We start from the raw sequence: 14,008 nt of genomic DNA on the forward strand, positions 1-14,008 counted from the left end.
GAGGGGCTTCATACGAAAGTCTACATCCCGGGCCGGAGCCGGGTTTTTCTTTGTCAGAAAGAAGGATGGATCTCTTCGACCCTGCATTGACTACCGGGGTCTCAATCAGATCACGGTGAAGAACAGGTACCCTTTGCCATAGATTTCTGAGCTCTTTGATCGTATACGGGGGAGCGAAAAATTTTTCCATGCTTGACCTGCGGGGGGGGGGGGGGGCTTACAATCTAATCCGGATCCGTCAGGGAGACAAGTGGAAGACTGCATTTAACACACGTGATGGACACTACGAAAATTTGGTCATGCCCTTCGGCCTGTGTAACGTTCCAGCAGTATTTCAAGAATTTGTGAATGACATTTTTCGTGACCTCCTCTATGTCTGTGTTGTGGTGTATCGCGATGATATCTTGATTTTTTCCCAAGATCTTGTGACTCATCAGGGCCATGTCCGCCAGGTGTTGCTTAGATTAAGAGAGAATCATCTTTACGCCAATTTGGAGAAGTGCGTGTTCCAAGAGAAGTCTCTACCCTTTCTGGGCTACATCATCTCTGATCAAGGTCTCAAGATGGACCCTGAAAAGGTTAAGGCTGTCCTGGAGTGGCCACGTCCCCAAGGTTTAAGGGCAATACAACGCTTCCTGGGATTCGCCAACTTCTACAGACTGTTCATTCCCAACTTCTCTTCTCTGACAGCCCCCATCTCCACCCTCACTAAGAAGGGTATGAATGCCAAGGTATGGACTCGAGGCGGAAATCGCATTTGAAACCTTTAAAAAGGCCTTCACGTCTGCCTCCATTTAGCACCATCCTGATGTATCCCTACAGTTTTCATTAGAGGTGGACGACTCCTCTGTTGGTGCCGGTGCACTTTTGTTCCACAGGGGTTCGAAAGGCAAGACGGTGGTATGTGGTTACTACTCCAAGCTGTTTTCTTCTGCAGAGCGCAACTACTCGATTGGAGATCGGGAGTTACTGGCCATCAAGCTGGCCCTGCAGGAGTGGAGACACCTACTGGAGGGCGCTGCCCATCCTATCCTGGTCTTCACGGACAACAAGAACTTGACCTACCTACAGACGGCTCAACGGCTGAACCCTCGTCAAGCCAGATGGTCATTGTTTTTTGCACGGTTCCAGTTCAAACTCCACTACCGACCTGCCGACAAGAATGTGAGGGCCGATGCCTTGTCTAGGTCATTTGAGACAGAGGACACTGTGGAGTCCCCACAGAAAATTATCGATCCTTCCTGCATCTACTCTGTTAACCCTCTGCAGGTTAGAGACATTCCCCCAGGAAAAACTTTTGTACGGCTGGCAGACAGAGGAAGAATCCTTCGCTGGGGTCACAGTTCCAAGCTCACAGGACACACAGGTGCCCGTAAGACCCGAGACCTAATTGCCAGTCAGTGCTGGTGGCCCACGCTGCCCAAAGACGTCATGGACTTTGTCTCCTCCTGTACGGTGTGTGCAGCCAACAAAGTTGCCCACTCCAGACTAGCCGGTCTGCTCCAACCACTGCCTGTGCCCGATGCCCTCTGGTGGCATATTGCTATGGATTTTGTTACAGATCTGCCTCGGTCTGCGGGATGCAGTGTGATCTGGGTGGTGGTGGATCGTTTTTCTAAAATGGCTCATTTTGTTCCTCTGACTGGCCTGCCTTCTGCCTCTCGACTGGCTGATCTCTTCATGCAGCACATCTTCCGTCTGCACGGATTACCTCTGCATATTGTCTCAGATTGAGGGGTCCAGTTCACCTCAAAGTTCTGGAGAGCACTCTGCGGCCGACTCGGTGTAAAGTTGGACTTCTCCTCAGCTTACCACCCTCAGTCCAATGGACAAGTTGAGGGGATTAACCAAATTATGGAGAACTACCGGCACTTTGTCTCCAGAAGACATGATGACTGGGTGCAGCTGCTCCCGTGGGTGGAGTTCTCTTATAATAACCATACCAGTGAGTCCACCACCTTCAGTCCGTTCTTCATAGTCTACGGTCAACATTCTCGAATACCCCTGCCCGGCTCTACTATGTCTCAGGTGCCTGCAGCCGACTCTACCTTCAGGAACTTTCTGCAAATATGGCAGCAGACACGATTTTCTATTCTGCTGGCGGTGGACCGCATGGAGAGAAAGGCAGACACTAGAAGAAGAGAACCTCCCCAGTTTCTTCCAGGTACTAAGGTCTGGCTGTCTTCCAGGAATATCCTGCTCAGGGTGCCATCTTGCAAATTTGCTCCCAGGTTCCTTGGACCCTTTGAGATTCTGCTGCAGATCCTGTCGTACAAGCATCGACTATTTCCTACCCTCAAGATCCCTAACTCTTTCCACGTCTCCTTGCTAAAACCTGTGGTTCTGAACTGCTACTCCAAGATTTCTAGTTCCGCAGTGGCTCCTGGCGGTTCATCTGGAACTTTCCAAGAAAGTAGGAGGCAGGACGTTTTACTTGGTGGATTGGAGGGGATTTGGTCCAGAGGAGAGGTCTTGGGAGACAGAGAACATCGATGCTCCTGTCCTCGTGAAGAAATTTCTTTTCCGCTCTGGTCCCAAGAAGAGGGGGCGTAAGATGGGGGGACTGTTACGCCCATGGCCGGGATCGTCAAAGGGTGAGTTTGAACGACAACCCCCCGGAAATTGCATCAAGTCCGATGTTCAAGTAATATTGAGTGAGTGTTCTAAGCATGATCAGTGACCTGTTGTTACGCCCATGGCCGGGGGTCGTCGTTTAAACTCACCCCTTGACGATCCCGGCAATGGACAGCTCTCTTCTCGGCGTCCGCTCCCTCCTCTTGTTGCTCACGGTGTTGCTGTGGGCAACTGCCCCGTTTCCCTTAGGTTCTGTGTACCCTTGTCTGTTTGTCTGTCGTGCACTTATTGAGTGTAGGGACCGTCACCCAGTTGTACCCCGTCACCTAGGGCGGGTCGTTGCAAGTAGGCAGGGACTGAGTGGCGGGTACATTAGGGCTCACTTGTCTGTTTCCCTACCCCCGGCATTACAGTGTTAGGCCTCATGCACACGACCGTATCTTTTCACACCCGTAAATACTGGCGTAAATACGGGTCCGGTGTCACACGTATTCCACCCGTTTTGCACCAGTATTTACGAACCCGTGCTCGTAAATATGGGTCCGGTGTCACACGTATTCCACCCGTATTTACGAGCACGTTTTTGGCAGCAAAATAGCACTGCACTAATCGGCAGCCCCTTCTCTCTAGCAGTGCAGGATAGAGAGAAGGGACAGCCTTTTCTGTAATAAAAGTTAAAGAAATTCATACTTACCCGGCCGTTGTCTTGGTGACGCGTCCCTCTCTTCACATCCAGCCCGACATCCCTGGATGACGCGGCAGTCCATGTGACCGCTGCAGCCTGTGATTGACCTGTGATTGGCTGCAGCGGTCACATGGCTTGAAACGTCATCCAGGACGTCGGCCCGGATGTCGAGAGGGACGCGTCACCAAGGCAACGGGCGGGAGACCGGACTGGAGAAGCAGGAAGTTGTCGGTAAGTATGAACGTCTTTTATTTTTATTTTTTACAGGATAGGGGATACATGTCTTTTGTTTATGGCAGAGCGGGGAGATACCTCCCCGCTCTGCCATAGTTTTCATTGTAGTCCCGGCGGTAGTTACGCCACTGGGCTGTGGCCTGCAGACCGGGTAGTCCCCTGACCTCGCCTCACCTCGCAACGCTCCCGTAATCACGGGTGAACACACGGAGCCACCCATGATTACGGGAGCCCCATAGACTTCTATGGGATGCCCGTGCCGTTATTACGGCATGAAATAGGGCATGTTCTATCTTTTTTAACGGCACGGGTACCTTCCCGTGAGCAAACGGGAAGGTACCCGTGGCTAACAGAAGCCTATGAGCCCGTTATTGCGGGTCGTAATAACGACCCGCAATAACGGGTGTTTTTACGGTCGTGTGCATGAGGCCTTATTCTGTGTGATCTGCCTCCAGTTTTATAATGGAGGTGTAAAGTTTTTTTTTTTACACTGGGTGATTATCGGGCAGACGATAATCGCCGATAATTGCCATGTGTAAACAGGGCAGCGATCTGCAGTTGAACAATCATCTGCTAGTCATATCTTTTAAAAAAATGAAAATATTATCATTGTTGGCAGCAGATCTCTATGTGTAAACAGGGAGATGCGCTGCCAAACTAATAATAACGTATGGGGACGAGCGATCGGAGTAATGACCGCTCGTCCCCATCCATAGCTACGTGTGACAGGAGCAAACGAGCGTCGATCAACGTGTCTTATGTGATCCTGCCTGTTCTGTTGAGATGACTGCTTAGAAGTGATCTCTGCAGAACAGGAAATGTCAGTCCATTATAAGATTTCAGTATTTTTTTTCTTTTATTTTTCAATATAGATGTGGAAAAAAAACAAAAAGACAATTTTTTCAAAAATAAGTTTACCATAAAAACTTGATTCAACAATAGTTAATTGTCTGATGACACATTCCTTTTAGGTGAGGTATTGCTGGGATTTTATCATTGCCTATTTTCAATATTTAGCAGTCCTTTTATGCTCTATCTTCATCTGCGTTTCTGACCTGTCTGTGTCCATTTGTAAGTATGGCCTTTTTCTGTGTTTTTGTGTACATATGTCCCCTTGTTTTTATCGGTTCATGTATTTAAAGCGTGTGAATTTATGTTCTGTGAGTTAAAAAAAAAAAAAAAAGCTGTGAGCTCATGTTCAGAAACTCTACTTTTTATTTGGAAATGTTTATACACAGAATACATTATGCACTCTCCTTGGTCAGGAAGTTGCAAGTAAACTGGAAACAGATAATCTAGATTAAAAGGTCAATTTACCTAAAAAAAATAAAATTGTACATTTCCATAACTTGTGATATCGGGATTTTTGTTAGGCTTATGCTGATCTAGTAGAGCGGTTGTGTTAGGGTATGTTCACACGCAGATTTGTTACAGAAATTTCAATGCTTGTCGCATTTTTCTGTATGGGTTGTAACAATCCATGCCCATTCTACAGGAACAATCCCACTCTGATGCATGGAACAAATTTGTTGCATATGAACATACACTTACCACTGAAAATATATATTTTTTTCATTGCTAAATGTCCAAAGTGTATTACACTGGGAAAAATAAAATGATGAAAAGAAAAGTAAGATACAGTAGGCATATTCACAATCATATCTGGAAGGAAAAAAAATAGCAAAAGCATAACTATACTTTTACATGTTTCCCTACTCAACTTTAAGGGACTCATTTCTAAATTTTAAAGATTTTCCCTATATAATTTTTATATAAATAGGGACACGGTGTCCTCTTCTTTAGAGAATATAATATACCCTTGAAAAAATAGTCACCCAAAATCAAACTGCACATAAAAAAAATTAAAAAGCAGATATTAAATGCCACCAAATATCATGATCATCCAAGGAAAATGCTATAAGGCTTTATAAAAATAAAAAGTATTACAGAGTAAAATAATACATCTTTAACCCTAAATCTTATCACTTTTGGTAAACTGTCAAGCCATGTAGAAGGTAGGTACTGGATTACTAGATAAAGGGTGTGTTAGACAAAACAAAAACCCAATATAATTTGTCAACATTAGTGATGTTGTGTGATACTCAAGTTATAGAGTGCACTCAACTAACCTTACTATCCACTGGAATAGCATCCTTCATCCAGTTTCCCGATCTCAAATACACACACTACTAAAGTCAATGGACTTCTTCTGACATTGGCCTTCAGTATGTCTTGGGGTATGGTCTAACATGTGCACAGCATGCACATTCCATGTAAATTCCTAAAAATTGGCTCTAGCGATGCCTGGTAGCAGTGTCACCCACTTACTATTATATCAAACAAATCTTAAAATGTAATAGTGGTAACAAGCCATACAAGTACAAATGTATTACTAAATCTGCCGCTGGCACACAATTTCACATTTTAATTTCAGCTAATGGGTCGCACCTAAAGTAAAAATCATCTTTGTTTTCCTAAAAGTTTGTGTTTGATCAAAGTGAATATATCACAAATTGTTAATGAAAGTACTTTTGGTATACTCTTGTGAAGAGCCAACATTACATTCATGTTTATCACAGTTAAGACCAGAACTGTGCTGCTTTTTAAGGCTGGGTTCACACAACCTATTTTCAGACGTAAACGAGGCGTATTATGCCTCGTTTTACGTCTGAAAATAGGGCTACAATACGTCGGCAAACATCTGCCCATTCATTTGAATGGGTTTGCCGACGTACTGTGCAGACGACCTGTCATTTACGCGTCGTCGTTTGACAGCTGTCAAACGACGACGCGTAAAAATACAGCCTCGTCAAAAGAAGTGCAGGACACTTCTTTGGACGTTTTTGGAGCTGTTTTCTCATAGACTCCAATGAAAACAGCTCCAAAAACGGACGCGAAAAACGCGAGTTGGTCAAAAAACGTCTGAAAAGCAGGGTCTGTTTTCCCTTGAAAACAGCTCTGGATTTTCAGAAGTTTTTGGTCACTACGTGTGCACATACCCTAAGGTTTTTGCTTATGGACACCTAAAACAGCAGCCAATGCTTAGTAAAAGATACAATTGGAAGAACAAACATGTGGCACTCGCCGATAACTTTAGGGCACAGTACTATGAAGCGGCGTCCAAATACAGCCAAAACTCTGCTCACTTGCGGTGGCCGATGGCTGCACGATTTGCCAGTATTACCTGGGAAAACCGTGCGGTCATTGGCCACCGCAAGTGAGTGGGGTTTCGGCCGCATGCCGACACCACTATGTCAGACCATACCCCAAGTCCTTTTATTGACCAGCTCGATAAGATCAAGACATGGCCATGGGATAGGGCATGTTAGGATACAATGAAGGCAACAGCCGTTTTGTGGTCACATACGCTTCATCTTGGCCTTATCTACATGGTGACGTGTCCACGTTCTTATTGCATATTCTCCTTCTGACATTGGTGGATCAATTGAATGAATCTGATCTACCAATGTCAGGAGGGGAGAGACACCATATACTTCTAAAACGACAGGCAGAGTGGATATTACGATGTGAGGCACTAGTCCCCATTGGTTTAAACGACTGAAAAGATCGAAGTCCATTTTTGTAAGTTTGGTACTGCATTTTGCTTTTGTAGGTCTGCCACTCTATTCCAATGGTCTCTTAACAAATAGTTATGATTATAAACATGCAATACTTTCTAATGACGTATAACAGGAGTGTGTATTTAATAACTTGGACACGTCATCATGTAAGTAAGGCCAGGGTGAAGCGTGAGTAAACATGAAACGGCTGTTGCTTTCATTGTATCCTCACATCCCAGAGCTCGTGGCTATAATTTGACTTTAGAGTTGGTCAATAAAAGAACTTTGCGTGTTTCTTCTTTCATTTGCATATATTACATTTATGTTTATTTTTGTACTGGAGAAAAACCACAAGCAGAGATGTAACTAGAGGCTCCTGGGGCCCAATATAAAAGGTGTACCAGTGAAGCTGCCCCCCATGTGCCATTTATAGTACTGGTGTCCACCTACTTGGCAGAGGGGCCATTGCAATCTCTGTACCACATATTGTCACTTTTTGACCAAAACATATAACAGTTTGCCCTGATTTTATGAAGGTTCCTAACTCATATTTAATAATTCAAAGTAGTTTTCCTTATGCTTGTGTAATCTAATATTTTCTAGGAAATATTTTTTCCCCACATTGACTACTCTATGTATTACATCCCAATTTAAAAATCACCAGTTTGCTATTTTCTACTGTATGAAACATCTGCATTACAGAGGTGGAGCAGTCTGTAATTGCAAATGTAAAACACACACGCACATTTTATATATATATATATATATATATATATATATATATATATATATATATATATATATATATATATATATATATACATACACACATACACACACACACACACACACACACACACACACACACACACGGTACGTGTGTGTTAATCAGGCAGTAATAGTGTATGTATGAAGGTCATGCTTCAGCAGGCTGTGTTTATTCATCCAACAATAATAAATCAGAAGTACCATCTTTAAGAACTTCATGTCAAAGGCATAACACAACGGAGTTCCTTCAATTTATTGCATCTCCATAATACGCTGCAATATGTGCACTGCTTCTCTAACGTCTGGTGTCATGTTAGAGGCTATGGCTGGACATGCACACAGAGATAATTAAAGACCTCAGAGAGACGAAAGAATTTAATGATGATGAATTAATGAGCCCCTCAAGAATGGCTCTCATGCCTCAAATCCAAATTTTATCTTTGTTCAGTGCATACGAAGCTTCCGGTTGGGATCCAACAAGCTACATTGTAAGGGTCTCAAAGTCTGTACATCACTGGAAGTGCATGTTATGCATATATAATTTTATATATATGTATATAAAATGCTGTGGCCATTTTTTTTTACCCACACAACCACCCAAGCCGCACAATTGCCCACAGGTCCCATGCTGTTGGCGTGACCGGGTCTTTTTTGCTGTTATGATATGAACAAAGTAACCTGTCCGGATGAGCAACATGGTATTTATTTCTTCTTAAAGAAGCTAAATCTCTTTTCTCTGTCCTTTTCTTTTCCATCCTTATTACGCAATGTCACAGAGCCCTCTGTGACACTATTGGGAGACACAGGAGGCATGGTCATAGCCCGGGTCATACCCTTGGGTACACCTGGGGAATGGTCTGAAGTATCACTAGTCGAAGACAGTGAAGCATTGATCACCCGCATCCAACTGCTCATCTCAGCCTGTAGTAAAAATAGAAGAGAAGAGACCAGGTTTACAACTGGGACTTATTTGGTTATCTGTAACAATTATAATAAATTCAAATGTTAACAATGAGTAAATACATCACATATATAGTTCCTACTGCAAGACCCTACCAGTTTTGGCCCAAATGACCACACTAGTTTTTATACTGCGCTTGTGCTCGTTTGAGCACAATGAGACAAAGTGGGATGGTGAATAAAGGTGCTTCTGGGACCCACGCCTGTTGGGAGAATAGGGGTTCCCTAACCCCATGCCACACGGTGTGGTGGCAGCATCCAGATGGAGAATTGATGGAGATGCTGTTTCTATAATTGTAATGAAACACTTATGGACACAACTCTATTCATTCTCAGTCTGGATGTGCAGCTGCCTCATTTGGCAGAACAGTGGTCAGGGAACATCCCTTCTTTCTGGTAAAAGATGGGGGTCCCAAAGGTGGGCCCCCACCGATCATACATTTAGAAATATCTAAGATGGAAATAACCCTTTTAGAGTAGACTGTCTGAGACCCTTTTTGTACAAGGTGCTCTTTGCCACCCTTCGTACCATAATAACTATTTTATACACAATAAATAAATATAAATCTCCTCAGTGCGGTCTTCTAGGACAATTTCAGTTGCAAACCACTTACCTCGTCTTTTGCTTGGAAAAGATACTCCTTCCCATCTGATAAACTGTGCAATTAATAAAACAGAAAAAAACATTAGGGGTTTGTGTACTGTAGATAAAACAACTCACATATTTGCGAGGAAGATTATGCAGGATAGTCTGTCCTGTCTTGGACAATGTAACCAAGTTTTGTGACATCACAAAGCACAGCCTTACTTTTGGATATCACGCAACCGGCCGGATCGTATCCACAACTTAAATATAGCGAAACATTTTATTATGGTCTATTCTATTGGACAACACTCTCTGGATAGAACTTCCTTCTTTTTTTTTTTTTCAGCAAACAGAACATAAGAAATAAAACAGTTGTACAGCTTGGCAATTAGTTGAGTATCTTAATAGGATGGAACTGCAAGGAGAAAGATTCCACACATAAAATGGATACAATATCAGGGTGGGGTGGTAGATGTGGCGGATATCCATCAAAGATATTTCCCACTGTTACGCATAAAGACAAGACACACATTCACACATCATTCAGACAAAGCGCTTCCCAATCCATCCCATCACCAGCAGAATCAGCCAGACAAATTCCGGATAGAACTTTCTACACAGGATCACCTGCTCTAGAAACGGACTGATGGAAAAGATTCTAGACACGGAGACTTACTCACAAGTGGTTCCTGCTAATCATTCAACCCTCTGGCCATTTGAGTTTCTATTTCTCGTTAATCCTACCATCCACGTTGTTTTATGTGTGCATAGCTCTTGTACCTGGTTGTTCATGTTATAGGAGCATTGGTCCTAACATTGATCCAACACCAAGATCATTGCCAGTCAGTACTATTTGAAATACTGGTATCACGGGGAGGTATATAGGTGTGCAATAGTGTTTTTATCTTTGTCGTGCTCTAGGATTACGTTTCTACTACATTCTCACCTGAGTTTGAATACATTCTTGCGTTTCTTGTATTCATGTGCCACACTACATTGTGCTCCGGCAAGTTGGACAGGAACCTCACCATGATAAGGTATGCCGCTACTTGCACTCTTTGAATCTTTATAGAATCCCAAACTGCCTTTTTTCAGAACACAGTAAACATTTTGCCAGGACCTGTGTGATGAGAACATAATAATAATTACTATATCATCTGGACAAATCTAAATCCATGAGACGTGCCATTATTGTTATTAGTAGTAAGGATTTATTTCATGACAAGCATTTATGCGAAAGGATGAAGATTATCATCAGCAACTAATGCTACAGACAGCAGTTTTTTATGCAGCGGACATAAATGTTTTCTCACCTATTGGCCGCCTTCTTTGAGTGAGACTCCATTTCCTGTTTGCGGTGTAGCATTCCTTCCATCTGCTCTGAAGCAAAAGGTTCAGGACTGCCGATTGGTAAAGTGGAAGTCTGAAGATTTATGGGTGAAAAAGTAGGCCGTGACTGGATATGTGGTGAGGGGGGTGGGCTGCCATCCTGTGGGATTAAGTCTGCCTTTGCTCCATTAGCAGCCTCTGATGTTTCATACCCCTATAGAAATAGAAAGGTATTGTCTGTTTTTGTAAATCTACCATGGAGAAATGACAGAATTGTACACTTTTTATGCTTTCTCATCCAAATAAAGTCAGAGACATAATAGTGTATTTTATGTCAATTGTCTTATGACAGAATATGGAAGAATAATTATTTTATTTTGTAGACAATTCGGATTAACCGTAGTGGCAATCCTTGTAATTCTGTGACCAATCATAAAACTACACAGGAATGAGAAACGACATTAATAATGGCATAAATATATACAGGCTTCACATTTCACAAGTATCTGATTTAGCTAGTGTACAATTTGCCAGTATACAATTTGCCAGTATGCATCCTGTATCAATTCCTCATGGTTTTCAAGATCTCTACATGCTGTCATTGAACAGGAACCATCATTGTTTACTCTCGGGATAAGAATCCTGGTCATGCGATGGATGAAGAGTAACTCGACTCCTTAGAAGACAGGTCAGAAAACTCTAGTGTAAATAATCAGTCCTACACATGTGTCCCATGCATGACCAGGACAGATTTTTTTAGCCACTGGAAGTAAACAATAAAGTCACATGACTGCAAGCAAAGATCTTGAAAACCATTAGGTGGTATACTTTATTTAATCCAGTGGCCCTTGCACAATCTTCCTATTCAAGTCAGGTGTGTTATAATGTAGGGTATATTCTCAGTAACCCATACATTTAGATTAAAGTATAGTGTCAAGTAAAAACTATTTGTAAGATAACATTAAATGATAATATGCACCACCCAAAGAAATAAGTTTTCAATAAATGAAAAAGAATACTTGCCTGATTTTCAGAAAAGCTGTCATCTAACCGCCTGGTATCAGTCAACGGCTGTCAAAAACAAAAATAAAATGACATTCAATTGTTACATTATACTTTTCACACTTTATTTTCAGTTTTTTTGTTTGTTTATAAAGAGCATCAAAATTATCGATATAAATATTAATTTATGTATTAAAAAGGTTTCCGTTTCAGCAAGCAAAAGTTATCCGTTATACCATTTTCCAATAAACTATTTTTGAAAACACTTTCTGTATCAATTTCCAAGATCTCTACAGTTATTCAGAAATCTTCATGGTTTACTTCCGGGGACAAAAATCCTTTCTGGTCATGTGATGGACAGAGGCATGGCACGACGCAGTTCAGTTATCAAAACTCCGTCTTTTCAAGAGCCGTCCATCTCTTTTCAGACGCGACCAGGAAAGATTTATTTATTTACTTTACACTGAGCTCGCCGTGTAATGCATGTACACGGCGGGTCCTCCAAAACGACTCTCTTTGTAGCCGTTCTCCACTCCAGCTAATAAATGAGGGTCCTGAATGAACACCCCCACACCCCATTAAATCAGAATACACCAATAAAGTATCTAAAAATGGGTTTTCTAAAAACAGGATAGGTAATAAGTTGTTTTGGTTGGATAACCCCTTTAACTATGCAGTCATTTTAGGATACATCCTATACGAGTAAGTTACTGTCTGCCTAGGAGTATTATGATGCTGAAGGAATACAATTCATTGTTGTTATATAGTGTATGGAAATATCACTGAACAATGGTCACTATAACTGAAATTTATAATTATATATCTATATATAGTTCTATACACACACACATACATATATATATTTTAAATGTAGGGTAAACGCATGTGTACCTGAGGAGAGTCGGAATCTGTACACAACCCATTGACTGAAGCCTGTTCAGTTTGCAAGCTCTGTAGTCTAGATGAAAGAAGCACACAACAGAAAACACTTTAGTTTTAATCAAGAACATTTCATTTCAATCAAAAGTGTTATCGTTTTTAAAACACTAAAATTATAAATTTATCAGAAGAAATAGTTTATTCATTTAACCCCTCAAAGATCGAGCCATTTTTTATTTTTTCATTCCCCGCGTTCCAAGAGCCATAACTTTTTTATTTTTCCGTCAATAGAGCGGTGAGAGGGCTTATTATTTACCACTCAAAGTACCATATAATGTACAGGGAAACTGAAAAAAAAAATTCTCTGAGGGCTGAAATTGGAAAAAACTGCGATTCCTACATTGCTTTTTGGTTTTCGTTTTTACGCCTTTCACCGTGCAGTAATAACGACAACTTAACTTTATTCAGCGGCTAAATACGATTACAGAGATACCAAATTTATATAGGATTTTTTTATATTTTATAAAACAAAACCTTTTGGTAAGATTGTTGTTTTACCACATTCTGAGAGCCATAACTTTTTTATTTTTCAATGGATTGAGCGGTGTGAGGGCTTATTTTTGCGGGACGAGCTGTAGTTTTTATTGGCACATACAACTTTAATCACTTTTTATTACATTTTTTTGCGAGCTAAGGTGACAAAAAAAACTGCGATTTTGGCTGTTTACGGCGTTCACCGTGCGAGTTAAATAATGGTAGATTGTAATAGTTCAGACTTTTACGGACGCAGTGATACTAATTTTACTTTAGAGGAAAAATGGGAAAAGTTTTTTTTAAACGTAATTATTTTTTCCCCCACTAGTAATAACTTTAGTAAACTTTTTTTTTTTACACATTTTATTAGTTCCCCTAGGGGACTTGAACCAACCATCGCTAGATAACTGGTACAATATACTGCAAAACTATTGTATTGCAGAATATTGTCATTTTCACAGGTTTCTGTTAAGTCGTGCCATAGACATGGCTTAACAGTGGCAGACAAAAGGCAGACCTGGGGGCTTTTATCAGGCCCCTGGGCTGCCACAACAACCTCCGGAACCCCCCGGGGCGCCGTGGAGCTGTCGGAAGGGGCCGCCCCCCTCTTTTCAACGCTTCAGATGCGGTCATGATCGCTGTTCCCAGCGCTCCATACTTCCCTATGATGCTTATCACGTAAATGTACTTGATAATGCGTCAAGGGGTTTTCCAATACCATTTTTTTTTCTTTAATTTCTGCTCCGCTTATTATTATCATAAATAAACCCCCCTGAATAACGTATTTATTTTAGCATAACGCTTATTTGTTTACATTTTGAGGTTGATTTACCTATGTGTCTGTCTTCATTTAACAACGCATACGTGATTCGAATACAGATTTATTGAACCGTGCAT

General features: G+C 41.7%; 1 protein-coding gene across 3 annotated transcripts in view; it reads right to left on the reverse strand.

Moving 5' to 3' along the window:
* Nucleotides 1-7,963: 7,963 nt before the first annotated feature.
* Nucleotides 7,964-14,008, reverse strand: part of SPTBN2 (spectrin beta, non-erythrocytic 2) — a 230,913-nt gene continuing 224,868 nt past the window's right edge. For all 3 annotated transcript variants that reach the window (XM_075837432.1, XM_075837434.1, XM_075837433.1), the window contains 6 exons: nt 12,590-12,656; nt 11,720-11,767; nt 10,681-10,910; nt 10,314-10,487; nt 9,396-9,438; nt 7,964-8,742 (listed from right to left, as the gene is read on the reverse strand). In XM_075837432.1, the coding sequence (XP_075693547.1) occupies nt 8,524-8,742; nt 9,396-9,438; nt 10,314-10,487; nt 10,681-10,910; nt 11,720-11,767; nt 12,590-12,656 (781 nt within the window). In that variant the 3' untranslated portion in view covers nt 7,964-8,523. The remainder of the gene's footprint in view (nt 8,743-9,395; nt 9,439-10,313; nt 10,488-10,680; nt 10,911-11,719; nt 11,768-12,589; nt 12,657-14,008) is intronic.

This window comes from Rhinoderma darwinii, chromosome 9 (assembly GCF_050947455.1).
Source record: "Rhinoderma darwinii isolate aRhiDar2 chromosome 9, aRhiDar2.hap1, whole genome shotgun sequence".
NCBI lineage: Eukaryota > Metazoa > Chordata > Amphibia > Anura > Rhinodermatidae > Rhinoderma > Rhinoderma darwinii.